This window comes from Lepus europaeus, chromosome 18 (assembly GCF_033115175.1).
Source record: "Lepus europaeus isolate LE1 chromosome 18, mLepTim1.pri, whole genome shotgun sequence".
Lineage (NCBI taxonomy): Eukaryota > Metazoa > Chordata > Mammalia > Lagomorpha > Leporidae > Lepus > Lepus europaeus.
In genome coordinates this window covers 52,474,555-52,497,923 of record NC_084844.1, presented here as the reverse complement: position 1 = coordinate 52,497,923, position 23,369 = coordinate 52,474,555, and the positions used below count along the sequence as shown (strand labels likewise).

At 47.9% G+C, this 23,369-nt stretch overlaps 1 protein-coding gene across 2 annotated transcripts in view; it reads left to right on the top strand.

Annotated features, from left to right (window-relative positions):
• Positions 1 to 23,369, top strand: part of MYH10 (myosin heavy chain 10) — a 144,744-nt gene that overhangs the window by 49,912 nt on the left and 71,463 nt on the right. For both annotated transcript variants that reach the window (XM_062215692.1, XM_062215691.1), the window contains exons 5-6: positions 8,887 to 8,989; positions 17,216 to 17,308. In XM_062215692.1, the coding sequence (XP_062071676.1) occupies positions 8,887 to 8,989; positions 17,216 to 17,308 (196 nt within the window). The remainder of the gene's footprint in view (positions 1 to 8,886; positions 8,990 to 17,215; positions 17,309 to 23,369) is intronic.

The following is a 23,369-nucleotide window of genomic DNA, read 5'->3' as shown; positions in this document are numbered from 1 at the left end:
CCCTCTCCCAGTGCTCACTGCCCCTCCTCTCCCAGTACTCCTGCCCCCCCTCCCAGTACCCCCCCCCCCCCCGTGCTCACTGCTCACCTTCTGCCCCATACTAGAATTCCCCTAAACAAATCCCTCCAGACAACACTGGCCTACAGGGTTTTATTTATTGGAGAAGCAAATGACTTTTTTTTTGGGGGGGGGGGGGACAGGCAGAGTTAGAGAAAGACAGAGAAAGGTCTTCCTTCCTTTGGTTCACCCTCCAAATGGCCGCAACAGCCGGAGCTGCACCGATCCAAAGCCTAGAGCCAGGTGCTTCCTCCTGGTCTCCCATGCGTGTACAGGGCCCAAGCACTTGGGCCATCCTCCACTGCACTCCCGGGCCACAGCAGAGAGCTGGACTGGAAGAGGAGCAACTGGGACAGAATCCAGTGCCCCAACTGGGACTAGAACCCGGGGTGCTGGTGCCACAGGCGGAAGATTAGCCAAGTGAGCCGCCGCGCCGGCTGCAAATGACTTCTCAAGTCCAGTGATGACAACCATGTAGGGCCAGCTGTAGCACTCCCTCATTCAGTGAATTCCTTTTGATAAGTGGCTCATCCTAAAGGACAGGCAAGGACACCTGTGCTAAGGGGGAAAGACAAGAGGCCAGGTCCTGCCTTTGCATTGCAGCTGAGGGTATGGTTAACAACCATCGTGTGTTCAGAGGTCCAGTGTTCCTTTTGTCCAAGCTCTGCTGTGAGCTGTATGACTGGGTCAGGCGATCAACTTCTCTAGACCCCAATTTGCTTTTCTGATGACTATTCTAGATGTCTGCAGATTGTGGAACTTGGAATTGCTGGATTGCTGTAGTGGTCTCTCACTTTCAGTGAGAACAGTGTTATAGGAGAGAAAGAAATCTGCAAACCAGTTTGTAAGTAGAAGTTTTAGATGTTCTGGGTGCAATAAGCAAAGGGAACTTGCATCTTTGCCTTGTGGTCTCTGTCAATTATTGCAGCATCCTGGGATTCCCGTTACGTCTCTCATCATCCCAGAGCTGATACCACCTAGTGTCAGTGTGACAGAGGCAGACTGGACCCAAGCCTATCTTGATCATACAGTTGCCTGCTCTTCCTAGGGACCTGCTTTCTAAGGGAATGATTTTGAGACATAGGAAATCATCGTGTGTGTGTGTGTGTGTGTGTGTGAGAGAGAGAGAGAGAGAGAGAGAGAGAGAGAGAGAGAGAGAGAGAGAGAATCCCTGTCTATGGTGTTTTTCAACTTGAGGTTTTCTAAAACAAGACCTTCCAGCTGAGAGTGATTTGAAGCTGAATTGAATTGGGTGTAGTAAGTTCCAGGAGAATACAGCACATAAGGAAAACCAGTGAGGGTCTGGGACAGGGTTTCCTCCGTGGGGAAATTCCCGGGGTCCGGGAGGGGTTCCGAGAAGGAGCCCAGCATCCGTCACGTAGTGCTGATCCCCTTCACTGCTCCTCCACATTTTTGCTCTATTGGCTTGTGCACGCCTCTGAGGAGCCAGTGACCCGACCAGGAGGCTCCGACTGCGTGCTTCCCCCGCGCTCTGTGACAGGACAGGCTTCCCCAAAAGCATGTGATGGTAGGACTGTAGCCCTGCTCTGTCACAGGCAGCCGTGAGCAGCCTGCCCCGGAGGGTGTAACACTGCTCCATCCTACGTCTCGTTGGTGGAAATGGGGCCGGCATCACTCTGTCTTCCCTGCTGTTGGCTTCTCTGAGGATTCTCCTTATTTTCTTCAAGTGAAGCCTGCCGGGCTCTTCCCCCCTTTACTTTCTGCCTCTTTTTTTTTTTTTTTTAATTTATTTATTTATTTGAAAGAGTTACACAGAAGGAGAGAGAGAGAGAGAAGTCTTCCATCTGCTGGTTCACTCCCCAGTTGGCTGCAACAGCCAGAGCTGCGCTGATCTGAAGCCAGGAGCCAGGAGCTTTTTCTGGGTCTCCCATGTGGGTGCAGGGGGCAAAGGACTTGGCCCATCTTCCACTGCTTTCCCAGGCCATAGCAGAGAGCTGGATTGGAAGTGGAACAGCCGAAACTCAAACCGGTGCTCATATGGGATGCTGGCACTTCAGGCAGTGGCTTTACCCACTGTGCCACAGCCAGCCCCCCATCCTTTCTGGCTCTTTACCCCCTTTACTTTTATTCAAGCTGCTTGCATTCCCCTGTTTCCATCTGGGACAGGTGCACCATTTCCTGTTGTTTTGTTTCATTTTTTTCTCTTTTTCCAAGAATTATAATCCTTTGAGTCTGTCACCTCCTTCCAATTGAACTCAAAGGGTTGTTCTTTTTTTGCTTAACATCTTTGTCATCCTCATAGCTGTGGCTACCACAGCTGCCATTTGTTGAGAGCCTGCTGGCTGGACACAGTGCTGGACTCTTTAAACGCATTGTCTCAGTCCTCCAAAGTGACTTTCTCTCCTGTTAGCTCTCTGAGACATCAGTTTACACTTGTCTGAGAGACCAAGGCCATATAGCCAGGGAATGGGAGAAGGATCTAAATCCAGGAAGGTCACTTTGACTCCATAACCCGTGTTCTTAACCACGATACTAACACTGTTCCTGTAGTCTCTTAGGCGTTATCTGACCTCAAGTGTACTGGGTGAATGGTCATGGGTAATGTTTACGAATACTACTTATGTGCTTTACTGTTATTTCAATAATAACCCCATGCATTAAGAACTGTGAGAGTACTTTGGCAAATTCCTAGGAAAACAGAGTTAAAAGAGAAGTCATTTTGGTGCAAATTTTGAAATCCACATATGGTTGTTTGCACAATACACATTTTCCACAAGCTTTTTGAAATGCTATTCCATTTTACGGTAGAGAATATCAGACTGGTCATCTCCCTCCTCAGAAGCTCAACAGTCAGGCTTTGGAGCATGTCTTCTTTGACATGGATGCAGCAGGGTTCCCTCCAACCAGAGCCATGTCCCATCTGCAGTCCTCGGCCGAGGAGGTGAGGGCAGGGAAAGTGCCCGAGGACCGCAGAGGCATGTACGGCATGAGGAGTGAGCTGGGAAAAGTGACCGTCCTCCCTGTGTTGGAGAAGAAGCGTCATCGGGCTAATGAGACGCTCATTTCTTTTTTTTTTTTTTTTTTTTTTTTTGACAGGCAGAGTGGATAGTGAGAGAGAGAGACAGAGAGAAAGGTCTTCCTTTTTGCCGTTGGTTCACCCTCCAATGGCCGCTGCGGACGGCGCATCGCGCTGATCCAAAGCCAGGATCCAGGTGCTTCTCCTGGTCTCCCATTGGGTGCAGGGCCCAAGGACTTGGGCCATCCTCCACTGCCTTCCCGGGCATAGCAGAGAGCTGGCCTGGAAGAGGGGCCACCGGGATAGAATCCGGTGCCCCAACTGGGACTAGAACCCGGTGTGCCAGTGCCGCAAGGCAGAGGATTAGCCTGTTAAGCCACAGCGCCGGCCTGAGACGCTCATTTCTTAGCATCCTACAGATGTATGTTTTTGAAACCCACAGCCAGTGTCACAATTGGCACCGAAACACTGAAGTGTTTTGAATAAAATCAACAACAAAGCAGAAAATCACTCTCATAGCTATTAGAAATAGACTTGATAATTTATAAATTTGTACAACCTCTGTGTGTCAGTTGAAATGTTTTTTAGATTCTTAAATAAGGAAATGATGCTTCGGAGATCTCTGCCTTGACCTTCTGGGCCCATCACGTCCACCCTGTTCCTTTTTCCTCTTTCTCCTGCTCCCTGCCTTGATCATTGTTTCTGTCAACCCCAGCAAACGGCCGCCAGGTCCTGGCGTATTCCAGGGCCCTCTGTGCTCTGAGCCTTTGTCTGTCGGTCCACCTGCCTGGCGCTGTGTGACCCACTCCCCTCCCAGGAGGCTGCTCCCTGACCTTCCCAGTCTCTGACTTTTCCCTTTCCCGTCTCTCTTAATCTCCTTCCCAGCATTCCTCACATCTTGTTACCTGGTTTATCTTGGTCTCTTCTCCTAAACTTGACCCCCGCAAGACCCTGGCTGTTTTTCATAGCTACCTCCCTGGTGTTGAGGAGAACACCTGACACATAGAAGCTGACTTGTAAATTTTGTTCAGTGGGTGAATGAATGAGCCATTGAATGAATGGGTGAGAAGCCATTACCTCACCTGTGTACCAGTGGTGACCAGGTAGAGACCATATGGTGACGAAAGGGCATCAGTAAAGGAACAGAATATATAGAGGACATAGGGATCAATAAAAAAATGTATAGGATCTGTATCTAATATTTACTCAACAATATAGACCAAGTACTTACTATGGTAGGTGTTAATGATTTCAAAGGTAAATAAGACATTTCTTGTAAAATAAATAGCATGTACAATAGGATCTTAAGTAAGTTCCTGGAAAATGGGTATTATGAAAAAACTAAACTATGCATGGATTTAAAAATTATTTGCAGCAAAATAAATTCACTAGTGTCTTTTCAAAGAGTTTATTTATTTGAAGGGCAGACAAAAAAAGAAAAACTGAGATCTCCCATCTGATAGTTTACTGCCCAGATGTCCACAATAGCCAGGGCTGAGCCAGGCTGAAACCATGGAACTCCATCCACGTCTTCCACATGAGTGGCAGGAACCCAGGTACTTGAGCACAGATCACCTGTGGCCTCCTGGTGTGTGCATTGGCAGGAGGCCACAATCCGAAGCAAAGCCAAGACTTGAGCCCAGGCACTCTGAAATAGGATGCAGATATCCAAGCAGCATCTTTTAACTGCTGTGCCACACACCTGCCTGCATATATCTCTTAATTCCATTTCTTCATTTCCTTTCGAAGTGCCAATGAAGACTAACACAAAATTCCATGTATTATTTCTTATTTGGGAGGACAGAAAAAGGGCAGGAATAATAGAACAAAACTGTTGAAGTTTATCTGAGAAAATGAATTTCAGAGATAAGTTTTTTAAGGTTTGGATAACAGTTTGGGAGTCCCAAAAGGGTCCATGTGTTTTAGTTCACAAAGTTCTGTGTTAGTCACAAATGGGTTTATGTTAATGGCTAATGGATTAAGGTAGAGACTTGATTTAATTTATGACATCTAGGAGGTGGGCCCAGTGGGAGGCCGTTGGTTGTTGGGGTGTGACCTCAGAATGTACTTTTTGCAAGAGGGTTGGTTGTGTAAGCCCAGTTTGGCTTAGCTTTTCTCTGCTTCCTGGCTCACCTGTGATTGTGCCTTTACCATCCTTGGCCTTACCAGATACCCAGATTGGGGGGCCACCTGATAGGAGACTGGGAGCCTCCAAACCCATGAGTCGCATTACACTTTGTTACTTTGTTCCTTCCAAGTACTTCTGCTGAGGTTTTTTTTTTTTTTTTTTTTTTTTTAATTTTTTGACAGGCAGAATGGACAGTGAGAGAGAGAGACAGAGAGAAAGGTCTTCCTTTTGCCGTTGGTTCACCCCCCCAGTGGCCACTGTGGCCGGTGCTGATCTGAAGCCTGGAGCCAGGTGCTTCTCCTGGTCTCCCATGTAGGTGCAGGGCCCAAGCACTTGGGCCATCCTCCACTGCACTCCTGGGCCATAGCAGAGAGCTGGCCTGGAAAAGGGGCAACTGGGACAGAATCCGGCGCCCCGACTGGGACTAGAACCCAGTGTGCTGGCACCGCAGGCAGAGGATTAGCCTATTGAGGTGAGCTGTGGCGCCGGCCCCGCTCAGGTATTTAGCTGTAGTAACACAAAGCTGACCAACACAACTACTTTTTTGATCTGTTTTTAAAGAGCAGTGGTGGATGCTCTGGTCAGTTATGTCTCAAAACCAGGGCAGTGTTTTTCTGGTTTGGGAATGGGACACACACATGAGAAATAGTATGAGGAAAACAACAAATTAAGTAACTAGAGAATGAATATCTATCAACCACTGGTCTGTGCTGAATCATTGAGGCAGAAAAATTAAGTTAAATCCTTACCTCAAACTAAACATTTTTTTCCAGGTTAATTATAAAAATCTAATTGTAAAAAGTGGAACCATCAAAGTTCCAGAAGAAAATACTGATGGATTTAATCATACAAATGCAATGAAGATGAGAGTATAGATGGATATAACCTTGGAAAGGAAGGGTTTTTAAAGCATGAGTAATAGGCAAACGCCATAAAACAGAGTTGGTTAGATTTGAGCACCTAAGATTCAGAAGCTTCTGGCTGGCTGTGTTAGGCTGTTGTGTGCTGCTATGGCAGAACAGCTGAGCCTGGGTCGGTTATTATAAAGACCAGAGGTTTGTTTCTTCCGGTTCTGCAAGTCCAGGGTATAAGGAACTGCATCTGGCCGGCGCCACTGCTCAATAGGCTAATCCTCCACCTGCAGCACCGGCACACGGGGTTCTAGTCCCGGTCGGGGCGCCAGATTCTGTCCCGGTTGCTCCTCTTCCAGGCCAGCTCTCTGCTGTAGCCCGGGAGTGCAGTGGAGGATGGCCCAAGTGCTTGGGCCCTGCACCCCATGGGAGACCAGGAGAAGCACCTGGCTCCTGCCCTTGGATCAGCGCAGTGCGCCGGCTGCGGTGGCCAATGGAGGGTGAACCAACGGCAAAGGAAGACCTTTCTCTCTGTCTCTCTCTCTCTCACTGTCCACTCTGCCTGTCAAAAAAAAAAAAAGGAACTGCATCTGACGAAGTCCTCCTCACTGTTTATCCCTTGGGGGGAGCTGGAAGAGCCGGATGTATGATGTGGAGACGAGGGGGCTGCCCTCTGCCTGGGTCCAGTGACAGCAGCACTGACCCAGGCACTCCGTAAAGGGCTGGCCTCTCCTCATGGCTGCGTCGGAGATTACCTCTCCAACGTGTGGACTTCAGGGAATACCTTCAGACCGTAGCAGTGGCTAAACAAAGATGGAGGGAGGACTGTGGTAACAGCACTAGAGATGGCTACCAAGCTTAAGGCAGCCAGTGTCCTTGCAGACTAATAAGTGGGCTATATTTCAAATCAACAAATCTTGGAACTAGTAAGGATCTAATCCAGTGCCTGGGTTTTACAGATTGGGATGCTGAAGCCCAGAGAAGGTAGCTTCCTTATGCAAGGCCACGCATATGCTCAGAATTCCTTTGCACAACCCCTGCTGTGGTTGCAGCTGTAGTCATCTGGGTGTGGAGTTAGGAAGATAATGCAGCTGGTAAACCTCCTGAAACAGAGGCTGTGGACAGTTCACAGACCACCGTTCCCAGTACAGCTCTAACGACAGGGCAGGCTTTGTGGGAAAAGTTAAATTTGTAAGTTTGACGTAGAACAATTAGAATATTATTAGCTGGTAACATGTGTGATAACATTTTTTGAGTTTCTGGGGTTTTTACAAGAAAAAGTAATCTAATTGTTAAATTTTCTCTTATAATTGAAATTGAGGATTTTATTGATTGGGAAGGTCACTTTGCCTTGGCCATGTCTTATGGAACTGTCAGCATCTGAGCCTGCCTTTGGGTATCCCCCATGTGCCTAGCACCTTACTGAATTTCAGGTTGGATATTGAGTAGAAATAAAAAGCAACTCTGAAGTGCACCAGCCTTGTTTACAGATACAAACCATGTTAAGTGATGGCATTTGTCCCCATTCACAGCACGATTTCAGGATTCCTTCATTTTGACAAATTATGTACCGTGTGTCCACACTGTACACAATTAAATGGATTAGAAACAGATCATGGCTGGCACTGCAGCTCAGTAGGCTAATCCTCCGCCTGCGGTGCCAACACACCGGGTTCTAGTCCCTGTTGGGGCGCCAGATTTTGTCCTGGTTGCTCCTCTTCCAGTCCAGCTCTCTGGTGTGGCCCGGGAGTGCAGTAGAGGATGGCCCAAGTGCTTGGGCCCTGCACCCACAGGAAACACCTGGCTCCTGGCTCCTGGCTCCGGATCAGTGTGGTGCGCCGGCTGCAGCGGCCATTGGGGGGTGAACCAACGGCAAAGGAAGACCTTTCTCTCTGTCTCTCTCTCACTGTCCACTCTTCCTGTAAAAAAAAAAGAGAAAGAAAGAAAGAAACAGATCACAAATAAAGAAACAGGTGCAGTGAAACATGGTCCTCCCCGCCACCCACATAGGAGGCGAGCGGCCACGGGGAAGGTCTCTGACAAGGTCCGGTTTGGCTCAATACTAGTGTGAAGGAGAGAGTTGGTTGTTAGGCTGCTTTGAGCGGTGATCAGAGAAGGCATCTGTGGTATTGAACAGCAGTGACCAGCTGGCGTCCCAGAATTCTTTTAGCTCCTTCAGATCATGTCCCCTTTTTTAGTTTTTTAAAGATTGATTGATTGATTTGAGAGGCAGAGGGAGGGAAAGACAGAGGTTTCCATCTGGCTGGTTCACTCCCCAGATGGCTGCAACAGCTGGAGCTTTGCCTTTCTGAAGCCAGGAGCTTCTTGGTCTCCCACATGGGTGCAGAGGCCCAAACACTTGGGCTGTCTTCTGCTGCTTTTCCAGGCCATAAAGCAGAGAGCTAGATTGGAAGAGGAGCAGTCAGGACACGAACCGGCGCCCATGGGGATGCCGGCACTGCAGGCAGCTACTTTACCCACTATGCCACAGCGCTGGCTGCAGATTAAATCTTCTTAATTGAATTGTTTGGGGAATCATCTGTTTACCAGGGTGGGTACGTTTCTGGTGCCGAGGAATTCTTTCTCAGGGGGGTCAGATAAATCTCACTTCCTTGGCAGAAGCGCACCCCCCCCAGCAGGTATTGTGACCATGTCCCTGGGTCCTCTTAGGACATCTCCCCAACTCACTTGCTTGTGTGATATCACTTGTTTGTGTGATAGCTGTTTTTTCTTTTAAAGAATTCCGTTTGTTTTCTAACTACTGGTATTTCTTGCACTCTCTCTATCCTTTGCTAGTCTTTGTCCTAGTTCAGTGTAGCTGTGTCGACTGCCGTGCTGTCCTTGAAAGCACTCTGTGTTGCTGTTTCTTTCAGGGGCGAGTCTGGTGCCGGGAAGACGGAGAACACTAAGAAGGTCATTCAGTACCTTGCCCACGTGGCTTCTTCGCACAAGGGGAGAAAGGACCATAATATCCCTGTAAGTTCTCTCTCTGCCATTGATTTGTCACTCCTAGTTTTTATTCTTCAATAGTTCTAGAAACACAAGGAAGCAGATCCATTCGGTGCACTGCCCCGATTGACACCTGCCCTGTCTCTTCCACGTGTTCCTTGCTCAAGAGGGACCAGGATACGAGGAAATTGCTACTGAATAGATTTTCAAACCATAATTACGGTTGGGGCTTGATGCCTAATTTCTTGCAAAGACTTGATGTGAATTGTTGGAAGTGGATGAGCAGTGCTTACAAAGACTTCTTATTTTGCACCAAAGAGAAGATCCTCAAATGTCCCGAGCAGTTCTTTGTGAACTTGTCAGGGAGCCTTGCTGCTGTACCCCCAAAGCAGGAGGGGAGGGGAGAGATGGGAAGATCTGATGGTAGAACAAGGCTAGGCGTAGAAGCGGCAGTTACTCTTAACTTGCACAAAGCACAAGTGGTAGTTCATACAGCCTGCGAGGTTGTCAGCCAGACAGCTTCCACATTTCCAAACTGCACGGCGGCTCAGTGCTTTGGATGTGGCTTGGTGCTGGGAAAGACCCAGACTTGCTAACATTTGCGTTTATCTGTTTGCAATGAGCAGCAGGAATCGCCCAAACCAGTGAAACACCAGGCAAGTGCTTTTCTTTATGCTTCCTAGTGTGAGTGTGCGCTCATTTCTGTCTTTACATTGAGTCTCTGCCAGAAACAAGTGTCATTAGCTCCATGCGAGCTCTGTTTTTTAAAAAAATTTAATTTTAAAAACTTAATTGCTTAGAGCCTTATTCTTTTACAAGAAGCAGCATGCCGCTTTGCTTTTAAATTTTTCTTTTGCCTTTGCATGTTTATGAAGCCTATAACCTTATGAGTTCTCTCTCAAATACCGGGTGAAATTATTTTAATAGTTCTTAAAAAGTAAGGTGGACACTTAGCTTCATGGCGTACATTAAATGTTGAGTCGGGGGACTGTAACCTTAAAAGTTGTACTGCAAGTTAGCAGATTTCTAACCTGGTTGAAGTTGATGGCTTTGCACGATTTACATCCACGTGTTTCAACCTAAAGGCCTCGTTGCATTTAATACATAAGGTGAAGCAGAGTTTGCTTTATACTGGGCAAGTAGTAAAGGAATGTCATTCCTCTGGATTACCAGTGCCTGCCCCGTGGCAGTGAACAGACGGTGAGTCAGGGCGTGACCCCCATTTCTTGCCAGCTGAGAGGAGAGGAACAGTGTTGCTGAACCCTGTTCTTTGGATAGAGAGGGCATCTGTCTGTGGGCTTAGTCCTTTCCATAACATTGGGATGGATTCGGTTTGTCTGCTTTCACAGGCGCAATGGTATAAAGCTAACATACAGCAAGAAATAATACATTGAGTTATAGAAGTGATCTATTAATATAAAGAAGCAATAGTAATCTGAAGTCATTGTCACAGATACTAAGCTCTTTAAATTTTTTTTAAAAACTCTTAAGAAATTGCCAGACGCAAAGCTATACCATCCTTTGGAAGGCCCGTGATGGCCCCTTTAACTGCAGACTGGCCAATGATGCGAATCGGGAGGAGGGTTGATCTGTAAGATATTTTAAGATAATAATTAGCTTATAGGATATTTAAAGCCTTCTTTGCCAGTGAAGAAAAAAAAAAAAAAAAAAAAAAAGGAAAATCTGGGCCAGAAACCAGCTTTTCCTTGTGCTTAAGTGTCCATGCTAAATGACCTTTTCTTCTGTGCTTGGATCATGGACGAAATCGTGTTAAAGTAATGTGCAGACTTAGGTTTTTCAAATCCTCTGTGGCTCACAGGGGCCATCATCAGTAACAGTTGGCTCTGGAGTCATTCTAAGCCATACAGGGGGTCCATATTGCGTGGGAGTTGCATGTCTGCCCTGAGGCTTGACTGGGGTGCCCCCAAGTCCTGGGGAGCAAGCTCTCCCCAAGAAGGCAGCCACTTCTTTGGGCAGTGCTTCTGTGTCGTCCTGATCTGCATGTCTTCTGCATGTATGCCTTCACCAGGCAGAACTGCCAGTGCCGCCTCTCCCCTGGTGACACCAGGAGTCCCGTCAAGCAGTAGCCCTGGTGGTGTTTTTAGAAATACTGGAATTCTCAGTTTTTCTTCTCCAACTCACCAAAGGAATAGGGGGGACATTCAGCAGCATAGTAGGGAGCGGTCACACCCTGGAGAGTGTCCCTTCAAGAAATCATTTCTCCCCCTGCAGGGGTACCCCACCTCTGACTTCCTCCCCCCGTTGGGAGAATGACCACCTAGAAGTAATAGCTACCATGTGGAAAATGTCTGCTATCCTCGCATACGCTCAGAATCCTCGCCGGAGTGCTTAGAATACCCAGTGCAGTATAAATGCCATGGAAATAGTTCTTACGCTGTGTTTTTAAAGATAGCAACAAGGAAAAATGTTTGTACATGTTCAGTACAGATGCAGATTTTTTCCCCGAATATTTCTGTCTGTGTTGGTCAAACCTGCAGCTGCGGAACCCGCAGACGCGGGGAGCAACTGCTTTACGGTGTCTGATGGCACTGATTTCATAGGCTCCTGCTCCCAGCATGCTCCTGTTAGACAGCAGTATGAATCATAGAAGCAGGGAGAGGCTTTCCCAGGCTCTTACCTATTTGTTTATTTGCTCATTCTTTTTTTTTTTTTTTTTAACAGCTTTATTGTAATGTAATTCACATACCATACAATTTACCCAGATTGAGTGTATAATTCAATGGGTTGTTTTTCTTTTTTTGTAGTATATTCAGCTGCCCAATTCAGTTGTCATCACCATCAGTTTTAGAATATTTCCATCACCACAGAAGAAATCCTGTACCCATTTCTCCCCAGGCCCTGACGACCACTAATCTACCTCCTGGCTCTGCTCTGTGAACATGTCTTCTGGACATCCCATATGAGTGGGGTCACATAATGCGTGCTTCTTTCCGACTGTTCTTTCACTTAGCTTATTGTTTTTGAGGTTCATCCTCACGGTAGTGCCTGGAAGTACCCCAGTCCTTCTTACAGCCAACTAATACTCCATTGTGTTAACTGTGGCACACGCCATGCACCTGCTCAGCAGGTGGACGACATCTGGGCGGTTGCTCCTTCGCTGCTGTGGCAGCTGTGGTTGGTGCTGCTTTGACATTCGTGTGTCAGCTATGTTGTCATTTCTTCTGGGCTGGTCTCAGGGTAACTGCTGAACATTCTGAGGCACTGCCAGACTGGGTTTCAGGGAGGCAGCCCGCAGAAGCTGGAGTTTTCCCACCTCCTTGTCAGAACTTGGCCTCGCCTGCCTTCTTACTGCAGCCATCCTGGGGGGCAGGGGGGCACTTTTTAAACTCAGTATTCATTTTGGAAATGTGAGCAAATGAAGAAATCAGTTTCAAGATCAAACAAAGATCCCAGTACTTAAGTATTCAGACCAAACGTTAAGATCCAATTAAGATCCCAGTACTTCGGAAGTAAACCTCAAGTATGCGTTCGCCTGTGGCCGAGAAGCCGCACCTGTGACCTTCTGGCATAAAAAGGCAGCGGAAGTCTTATTTGGCTTTATGTGCGTTAGCCAGCTGCAGTCTGTGCAGTTTCCTCGTGGTGTGTCACCATCAGAGACCTCCAGGCCCAGCACAGTGTTCGTTGCCCCCACAGCCGCTGCACCTTGGGGTCGCAGAGCAGATTTCAAAATAACTCAACCCCCCACCCCCCAGGAAGGAGTCCTTCAAACCAGCCAGCCCTACCCCACCACCCCCTGTCAAGCCATCTTTAGGGAGACTTTGTCTCTCTCCTTCCTTAGCCAAAAGGCTAAGCCAGGAAGTAGGAGCTTCATCTGGGTTTCCATGCAGCTTCAGGGATTTGAGGCTTGGGTCATCTTCTGCTGCTTTCCCAGGCACATTCGCAGGAAGCTGGATGGGAAGTGGAGCAGCCAGGACTTGAATCAGTGGCCATATGAGATGCCAGCATTGCAGGCAGCCACTTAATCCACTGTGCCAAAGCCACAGCATCTCCCCTCCCCCAGTGACTGTTTAACCCACTATACCAACAACACCTGCTCATGGCCAACTTACTGTTAGCCAACACCAAAACAAAAAAGAGTGGAATCATTAGATCACATACACACACACATACTCATAGAAAGGGGAAAAGAAAAGAATCAAGAAAAACTTGACCACAAAATCCTCACAGCTGTGTGTAGGGAATATTGAAATATGACGGGCATTGCTTGCTTTTCCTCTAAGTTAGGAAAACACTGTAAACCTACATAATGGAAGTCACTTTATTATGATTTGCAAGATGATAGGGACTTCAAGGAAAATGTATTCTAATACCTTGATCTAACTTAGATGACATTGTAGAATAGATCAGACAGGGAAGGGGTTGCCCAGATTCTTACAGTGTCACTGTTTTCCTGATGGTCTCTGCATTTTGACCATGGATTGAACTAGGCATTTTCTACACACACACACACACACACACACGGCTTTTAGAGACCCAAACAGTACACCAAGGGTTTTGCAAGATGTGAGCCGTAGGCTTGTTAACGGCAGTGACGGTGGCCCTGAGGAACAGGGCATGTAGTCCAGCATAGTGTAACAGCCTGCAGCCGTCCATGATGGCGCTCACGATTGGTTCAGGATACCGTGTTTAAGAGAGTTGGATAACGTGGAGTGTTAGAAAGATTTACACCAGAAATCTTCTTTTTTTAATTTTAATTTTTATTTATTTATTTATTTTTTTAAAATTTTTGACAGGCAGAGTGGACAGTAGAGAGACAGAGAGAAAGGTCTTCCTTTTGCCGTTGGTTCACCCTCCAATGGCCGCCGTGGTAGGCGCGCTGCGGCCGGCGCACCGCGCTGATCTGATGGCAGGAGCCAGGTGCTTCTCCTGGTCTCCCATGGGGTGCAGGACCCAAGCACTTGGGTCATCCTCCACTGCACTCCCTGGCCACAGCAGAGAGCTGGCCTGGAAGAGGGGCAACCGGGACAGGATCGGTGCCCCGACCAGGACTAGAACCCGGTGTGCCGGCGCCGCTAGGCAGAGGATTAGCCTATTGAGCCGCGGCACCGGCCAGAAATCTTCTGATAAGTGTTTTGAAGTCAATAAACGGGAAGATTTGCTGTACAGGGAGAAAATGACCCACTGCCAAGAAGGTGAAGTGACGCTGTGTAACTAGAGTCACATCCAGCATCCGTCAAGGCTTTTCTTTAAAAAAAAAAAAAAAAATGTATTTGAGAGGTAGAGTTACAGACAGACAGGGACAGACAGCAAAAGGTCTTCCATCTGACAGGAACCGGCTCCCACATGGGATGCTGGTGCCACAGGCAGAGGCTTAGCACCAGCCCACATCAAGGTTCTTGACAGGACTGGTCCCTGACCGGTAGCAGTTGAACACAGTTTAATTTCATTTTTGTTTTTAATGAATTGTTTTATTTGAAAGACAGGAAGACAGAGCTCTCCTATCCACTGGTTTGCCAAATGCCCATTACCAGACAGGACTGGACCAGGTAAAAGCCAGGAGCCTGAAACTCAGTCCAGGTCTCCCATGTGAGTGGCAGGGACCCAGGTACTTGAGCCACCACCTGCTAAGCAGGAAGCTGGACTCAGGAGAAGGGCCGAGGCGCAAACCCTGGCCCCCTGGTGTCCCAGGGGCCGTCTTCATCACTAAGCCAAACGCCCTCCTGTGAGCACACTTTTAGATTGCTGTTGGACAATACAGGGAAGGCTCAGGAGCGTGTGTCATGGGCCCAGCCTCTCGGCTGTGGTGGCATCCAGCCCAGGCCTGGACACTGTGGCTGCATGTGAGGCCCGCGTTTGTGCGTGTGTTTGGATTTGATGGTGGTAAAGTGTTCCACCACATTTCACATTCTTACGTGAGGTTCTTCACAGTCATCCTTGTTTTGCTTAGAGAATCACATTTGCTAGAGAATCATCTTGTTTTGCTTAGGGAATCACATTTTTTAAAAATTTATTTTCTTTAGGTCTAGAATATTGTGGGTCTTTTAAAATATAGGGGTAGGATTCGTGTTTGGAAAAAGAAGATTTATTTGAGTCATAAAAGATAATTCTGAAATTACATTCCAGAAGCACAGCACCAGTGTCTATGGCTTTCTGTGGCTCTCCCTGGCCAGGAACGGCGTCGGGCATTCTCATTGCGCTGTCTCTTGTGCTGCAGATGTACTTCAGTGTCTACTGTACGGGAGATCTATTTTGTAGCCTGATTTGCATAAAAATAAAGATACTGGCCGGCGCTGTGGCTCACTAGGCTAATCCTCCGCCTTGCAGCGCCGGCACACCGGGTTCTAGTCCCGGTTGGGGCACCGATCCTGTCCCGGTTGCCCCTCTTCCAGGCCAGCTCTCTGCTGTGGCTAGGGAGTGCAGTGGAGGATGGCCCAAGTGCTTGGGTCCTGCACCCCATGGGAGACCAGGAGAAGCACCTGGCTCCTGCCGTCGGATCAGCGCGGTGCGCCGGCCGCAGCGCGCTACCGCGGCGGCCATTGGAGGGTGAACCAACGGCAAAAGGAAGACCTTTCTCTCTCTCTCTCACTGTCCACTCTGCCTGTCAAAAAAAAAAAATAAATAAATAAAGATACTGACTTTATTGTTAGCATACATTATACCCATTAGACCAGATGTCCCCCACCCAGCTCTCTGAGTCTGAGCCTGTCAGTGGCATCATCCTCTTTGTCATTCTCTGAAAGTGGAGGTGATGCTGCTGTTCAGTTTCCATCATTGGGAATTACGCAAAGCCCCTTGTGAAAATGGAACATCCTTTATGAGTGCAGTGGTAATTATTAAATTAGCTGCCTTAAATATTTGAACACAACAGTAAAGATTACCAGAAGTATTACTGTGTTCTTAAAAAAAAAAAAATTATTTATTTATTTATTTGAAAGGCAGAGTTACAAAGAGAAAGGAAGGAGAGACAAAGAGGGCTCTTCCATCTGCTAGTTCACTCCCTAAATGGCCACGATGACCAGAAGCCAGAAGCTTGTTTTTGTTTTTGTTTTTGTTTTTAAGATTTGTCTGGAAGGCAAAGTTAGAGTAAGAGTGTCAGAGAGAGAGAGATCTTCCATCTGCTGGTTCACTCCCCAAATGGCCGCAACAGCTGTAGCTGTGCCATTCTGAAAGTAGGAGCCAGGAGCTTCTTCCAGGTTTCTCACATGGGTGCAGGGGCCCAGAGATGTGGGCCATCTTCCACTACTGCCCCAGGCCATTAGCAGGGAGCTGGATCAAAAGAGGAGCAGCCAGGACAAGATCCTGTGACTATCTGGGATGCCGGTGCTGCAGATAGTGGCTTAACCTGCTGTGCCACAGTGCTGGCCCCTAGTATGTTAATTGGGTGTTGTGCCATTGCATTTTATGAAAGCCAGTTTGTTTTGTTTTATTTTCAAAATAACCTGGCACCCCGGGTTCCAGTTGGAGTGCCGGATTCGGTCCCGGTCGCTCCTCTTCTAGTCCAGCTCTCTGCTGTGGCCCAGGAAGGCAGTGGAGGATGGCCCAAGTGCCTGGGCCCCTGCACCTGCATGGGAGACCAGGAGGAAGCACCTGGTTCCTGGCTTCAAATCAGCACAGTGCGCTGGCCATAGCGGCCATTTGAGGGGTGAACCAATGGAAAAGGAAGACCTTTCTCTCTCTCTCTCTCTTAACTCTGCCTGTCCAAAAAAAAAAATTTACATTATTTTCGTTTTTAATTTGAAAGGCAAAGACACAGAGATCTTCCATCCACTAACCCACTCCCCATATATCTGCAACTGCCAGGACTGGTCCAGGCTGAAGCCAGGAGCTGGAACTCAGTCTGGGTCTCCTACCTGCGTGGCCAGGACCCAAGTACTTGAGCCATCTGTTGTCTCCCAGGGTTTGAATTAGCAGGAACCTGAATTAGAAGTAGAATAGCCGAGATTCGAACCAGCGTCTTGACAGCTCCGCCACAGCTACCCTAAACTCTGCCCACTTCCCATGCCCCATGTCTGAGTTTATCTTTTCTGTTCCACGTGACATTTTCTTTTCCTTGTGACCTCTTTATAGGTGCTAGTTTTTTCCTCTAGCAGAGCTTATTCTCGTAACCAGGAATAAGAAGCCAGCAAAGTTCCTGGGCACAGCAGAGTGAAGAACTCGGGGCAAGAGGCAGGATAGTCATTTGGGTTTTTTTGTTTTGTTCTGTTTTCTCCCTGTAGACTGGAATGAAGACATAGGATTAACATGCATCTTTGTGTGTGTGTGTGTGTGTGTGTGGTGTCTAATGTCTTCTAGGGAGAACTTGAACGGCAGCTTTTACAAGCAAATCCAATTCTGGAATCCTTTGGAAATGCGAAGACTGTGAAAAATGACAACTCATCTCGCTTTGTAAGTTGGAAACATCAGAACCTTTTTAATTCCTCCAATTTCTAGTTAAATGTCTTACTATGACAAAGCAAATGAATTACTTTTATTCCTAGATGTTAAGAATTATGCTTTCCTATGGAAATGTAATATAAATCATGTCATTTTAAATTGTATAGTAGCTACTTATGGAGAAACAAAGCCATGTGAAAGTAATTTTAATTGTTTTATTACATAGATTTCCATAGTTAAATACGTGTGCATTGCTGTGTGGATATGTAATTACGTAACCTCTGGGAGCCTGCTTCTTCTCTCTGGGGGTGTTAATGTGGTGTTCGGATTCCCTGCTGTGCACTCTAAGTACTTAGCACGGTAAATGTTCATCAAAGTTGATATCACATATGGCAGATATTTTTTTCCTGTCTTGCTGTATCCGTGGGATAGGGACATGAAGAGCCTTTGTTACTGCTACTACTTCTCTTTAAAAACTGCTCTTAACTCTTACTTCCTTGAGAGCTCTGCTTCCCCCGCTCCATCTGCCTGGGTCTAAATGCAGTGTTGGCTACATCACTGTGACCTCAGTGACACGTGCTCCCCACTGCAGCTGCTGGCAGTCCACACGTTAGTGGCCAGCCTCTCTGAACCCGTGGTTCATCCCTTCAGCACTTCCTTTGCCCAGCCTTACAGTCCCCAAGGTTCTGTAGCCCTTTGCTTCATCGTTGGTAGGAGAGGATCTTCAGGCATCGCTTACTTCCAGGCTGATGCGTGTCCAGGACTCTGCCCCCATGGTGATGTTCCTTTTTTAACTGAGAATGTGAAGTGCTCCTTGACAAGCAGAGGGGACCAGTGTCAGGCTCATCAAGCCCAGAGGTAACCTGAACACCCTCGGCACGAGTTTGCCCGCGGCCGTAAGCAAGTGTCGCAGGCCAGGGGACTTAAACAACGGGCATTAATTTCCCTGAGTGTCAGAGATAACGGTTCTGGCAGGTTTGGTTTCTTCTGAGTTCTCTTCCCTTTGCAAGTGGCTTCCTGCTCCTCCTGTCTCTTCGTGGCCTTCCCTGTGTGCTCGTCCATGTCTCAGTCCCCTCTCCTCAGGGCACCATTTGTATCTGGTTAGGGCCACTGTAACAACTTTGTGTGAACCTGATCCCCTCTTGAAAGGCCCGTCTCCTGAGGTTTGCGACACAGGACAGGGGGATGGCCCAGGGTAGCCCACCACCTGCTCCAAGAAGGGGCCTCCCACGTCACATAAGGAACCAGGGGTCTGTGTGTTTGGAATATTACTGATTCCAAATAAGATGAAATCTGAAGTCACGTCCCATTGGTTTCAGCTTTTTGTGTGCAAAGTGGGGTGGCCAGTGTGCCTGTGTCAGGAGGAAGCATGCCTTGGCTGCCTGCATTTATAAAGATTGGAACAGACGGAGCCCCTTGCAGGGTTTCTGTGGCCCCCTGGGTCAGCCCCCCTAACCTGCACCACGGTGAAATCTTGCACTGTTGCCACTGGACAGCCCTGTGTTTAGTGGCTGTGTGACAGGAGGGAAGAGACAGTGAGCTCCCAGCTTTGGTATGTGACACTCCGTGGAGCTTTTCAAGGGTGTTTTCATGGAAAATCCTTTACTCTACCACATAAATCAAGCTACTGGTCTATCCTGCACCTCCCCGCCCTTCACCTGAGCCACACTCAAGAGGAGCAGTTTGGTGCCTGGTTGTCTCATGTTTGCCCAGACAAGATAAATCACTACTGAGCCATTATTTGTGTCCTTTGGTGAACAACGTCATGATCCCATTCCTCTGCGGGAAGGATTTCTCTACCTGCCAGCATACATTTCTACTCATTATTTTTGTGTTTGGGACAGTTGAAGTTCTGGAATAGTTGTCAATGGCTAGGTAGCAAATGAGCCCCAAATCGAGTGGTTTAAAACCTTTCTTATCTCACATTTTCTGTGGGGCAGGAATTCAGTAGCAGCCCAGCTAGGTGGTTCTGGCTCAGGGTATCTCTGTGGCTGACCTTAGGATGTTGGCTCAAGCTACAGAATTCTGGGGGCTGCCTAAGGCCAGAGGGTCTTCCTTTCGGTGTACACGGAGGCCCTGGGTCCCTTGGCTGTTGGCAGTGGCCTTGGTTCCTCAGTTTTCAGGCCTCGCTGCTGGGCTGCATGCGAGTCCTCACGGTACAGGAGCAGCTGGCTCCTCGCCCCGCCCAGAGTAAGCCGAGAGCACACTCACAGTCTGCTGACACTGCCTTGGGGTCAGCTGCCACCCTGCTGCTGTGCTCTCTTAGGGGCTGGCGACCATGAACCCTCAGAGGAACCCCCGTCATGAGCCTGTGCAGAATACACAACTGGCATTGCCCGACATCGGTTGGTGCTTCATCGGAGGCTGCCGGTGGAAGCTGAAGTGTCTGCAGACATTTTTGTTTGTTCAGCTGTGACCCCTAAAGGGTAGAGGCCGGGGTGCCCATGGACATCCTGCCAGGCATAGCAGAATCCCCACAACCAAGAGTCACCCCGCCCAGAATACCTGTTAGGCCAAGGAATTGCTTTCAGAAATGTATTTGCAAAAAAATATGTGTGTTTCCTTAATGCTTGTCACTTTTGTTTTTTGTTTTTTTAAGATTTATTTATTTATTTGAAAGGCAGAGTTACAGAGAAGCAGAGAGAGAGAGAGAGGTCTTCCATCTGCTGGTTCACTCCCTAAATGCCCACAACAGCTGGAGCTGGGCCGATCCAAAGTCAGGAGCCAGGAGCTTCTTCCAGGTCTCCCATATGGGTGCAGGGGCCCAAGGACTTGGACCATCTTCCACTTCTTTCACAGGCCATAGCAGAGAGCTGGATCGGAAGTGGAGCAGCTAGGTTTTGAACTGGCACCCATATGGGATGCCAGGACTGCAGGCGGTGGCTTCACCTACTACACCGCAGCACCGGCCCCAGGACTTTCGCTTAACACCTCCTATTGCAGAGGGTGATACCAGTAACTCTGGTGGGACCCTGTTTTGTATTCTGGTAGGAACGGGATCTTGGATTGTTTTCTAGCCACCTTGTGACACACCACATAGGAAAGGTACCAGAACCAGCTGCCTCATCAGACCGTGCTTCAGCAGATACCACCTCTGTACCGCCTGCACTACTGGATGGATGGCTAAGTGATTACCAAGAGGGCTCAGTCAATATATTAAAAGCTGGTCTTTATAGGAAAGAGGTTTTAGAGTAAGGCCATGTTCTTGGACAAAGCTATTTCCCCAACCAAGAAACAAAGATATCTTTACAGTGTTGACTTTGGGTTTGAAGAGTCCACCTTTATTGAATGGATATTGAATTACTTTTTAGAAATAGTTCAGTTGCTCTCTGCAATTACAGTACAGTATCAACTACACAACACTAAACAGGTCGTCGATGTTAGGAGTTTCACGGAAAGCGAGTGACCAGTCCCATTGGGTCGACAGTGCTTCGTGACAGGACCCCTCAGTGTTTTTCTGTGAATGTTGCCAGTGCTCTGGTTGCTCAGGGGGTTTGAAAGTGACCAGTATTGGCCGGCGCCACGGCTCAATAGGCTAATCCTCTGCCTGCAGCGCCGGCACTCTGGGTTCTAGTCCCAGTTGGGGTGCCGGATTCTGTCCCAGTTGCCCCTCTTCCAGTCTAGCTCTCTGCTATGGCCCGGGAGTGCCGTGGAGGATGGCCCAAGTCTTTGGGCCCTGCACCCACGTGGGAGACCAGGAGAAGCACCTGGCTCCTGGCTTCAGATCAGCACAGTGCGCTGGCCTCAGCGGACATTGCGGGATGAACCAACGGCAAAGGAAGACCTTTCTCTCTGTCTCTCTCTCTCTCATTGTCCACTCTGCCTGTCAAAAAAAAAAAAAAAAGTGACCAGTGTTGCCTCGGTTTTTTAAATTAAATTTTATATGATTTTATATGGTTTTAATCTGTTGGACAATTTCATTATTTTTTGCCAGGGACTGTATTCCTTTAATTGACATCTCTGGATGTCCAGTAGATTTCTCACATGTAATGTAGTCCAAATGGAAATCTCTTTTTCCCTTCCAGATTTGTTCATTTGTGTCTCGGGTTGGTAAAGAATACCCTCAGATTATCCAGTTGCTTAAGCTTAGATAGGAATAAAAACAGTGGCAACAACCTAAGAAAACAACATGGCCAGGAACCCTGCTCCGGCCAGCCTTTTGTTCCCGGCCTATGGCTCGGCTGGAGGGGGTCCTGTAGGCTATGCATCTGGTCTCCCCGTGTTGCTCCCTGTGCGCGCCTGTCTGCCTCGCTGGTCTGGCACCCGCTCTGAGCAGGCCCCGCTGTCACCACGCCCTGTTTATTTTCCTCCTAGCAGTCATCACAGTCTCTAGCTAATGACTGCTGAATTGTCACTCCCTTTGCTAGAACATCAGACCTTTGAGGGTCGGGGCCTGGTCTGCCTGGTTTTCCTCTGTGTCCTTCATTCCTAGTACCAGGCCTTGCACGTGTGTGTACATAGTAGGCTTATTTACAGAATTCAGTTAGTTACAATGCAAATGCCTAGTATTAGGTGCTGATTCTCTCCCACACCAAGCTTCCAGCCTCCCAGGGCTCCCCTTTGCCGTGGCTTTGACCTTCAGGAGTTTTCGGTGACATGCCGTGGTGTTGTACAGATGAGCTCAGGGTTACGTGCTGCACAGGCAGCTGGTTCTGAGAACATGAGCATCCCGTTTTAGAAGCATGGGTGGAAGATGTGTGGGAGGCAGTGGCTCCACAGGCAGGCCGGGTGTCGGGCTGGGAAAGAAGTGAGTTATGTGTACGGTGAACTTCCATGCAGGCATTATTTACAAGCCACACGCTTGGCACTGCGAAAGTTGAAGCTACAAACTCCATACCACTTTAGAACCCATTTGGTTCCATTTCTTTGATCTGATACAGACGACTAATTTCCTGAAGAACATCATTTCTTTCAAAGATGCCAGCATGTGGTTCATATTAAAAGGGGATTCTTTAGGAGAGCATTGCCCTTATGAAAATAATCGTCCACAGTTAGTCCAGCTCTCTGTTTATGGGGAAGAAAAATGCATTCCAGATGGAGGCGATTTATGTAAAATGAATCTCTCATAATGGAGCTTTTAAAACAGGGACTTGCACTGCAAAATGATTGTTTTAGGTCAGCAGACACATCTTCCCTCAGAAAGTTTCAGGAAGAATCGCTTTCTCTATCTGCACAGATCCTTGTTTGCACCTTCTTCTCTTCAGATGGGCATTAAGCAGGTTTGGCAGTTCCCAAGTGCCACATGAGTGGGAGTTCTGCACCCTCACGTTATTGGTTAGCGAGCAAGCACTAAAGAAACGGTTGTGTGCATTGATGGCAACCCAAATCTGTTGACTGAGAGCCTCTGCCCACAGCTTTCCCAGAAAGATTGACAGAGGCAAGAGCGAGGGCGTCAGAACACACAGCCCTGGCACGGTCAGGCCTCTGGCGGCGCTCCCACGCAGACAGCCTCGGGGCTCCCTGGAGTCCACTTGTTCATCCCAGAGCAGGCAGGGTCTGTCTGTGTCTCTTTAGCACTATTCATATTTCCCCAGTAATTTCCACTATCCATCACTCTAAGTAACAAAGCCACTTAGCTCACATGAAAACTCGTTTTGCTCATCACAGAGCTTCTGGTGTCATCTGGAGATTAAGAGAGCCGAAGCATTTAAGGTAGCCATCTGGCCTTTGGATTAAGTGCTAGCTCATTACTCCTAGGATGGGTTTCCTCATTCAGGGTGATGGCTGTCTCCAGGGTGGAAATGAAACCAGGCTCACACACACACCCCTCTCAACGCCAAGGTGCTTAAAAGTAAACCACAGCTTCTGGTACCAAATTATAAAGGGAGGAAAATGTTTGCAGAACATGAAACAAACCCATATTGCCCCATATTAATTTGCTAAATGGCAGTCTAGGTTTGATTACTACAGATGTGTTGTAACCATCTCAGAGCTAGTTCAGAAAAAATGCCATTTCCAAACAAATGAAATTTTGAAACTAACACGATTTTCTTTTCTTTTTAAAAAGAGTTATTTATCAGTTTATTTGAAAGGCAGAGAGAGGAAAAAAAAAGGATAGAGATCTTCCATCTGC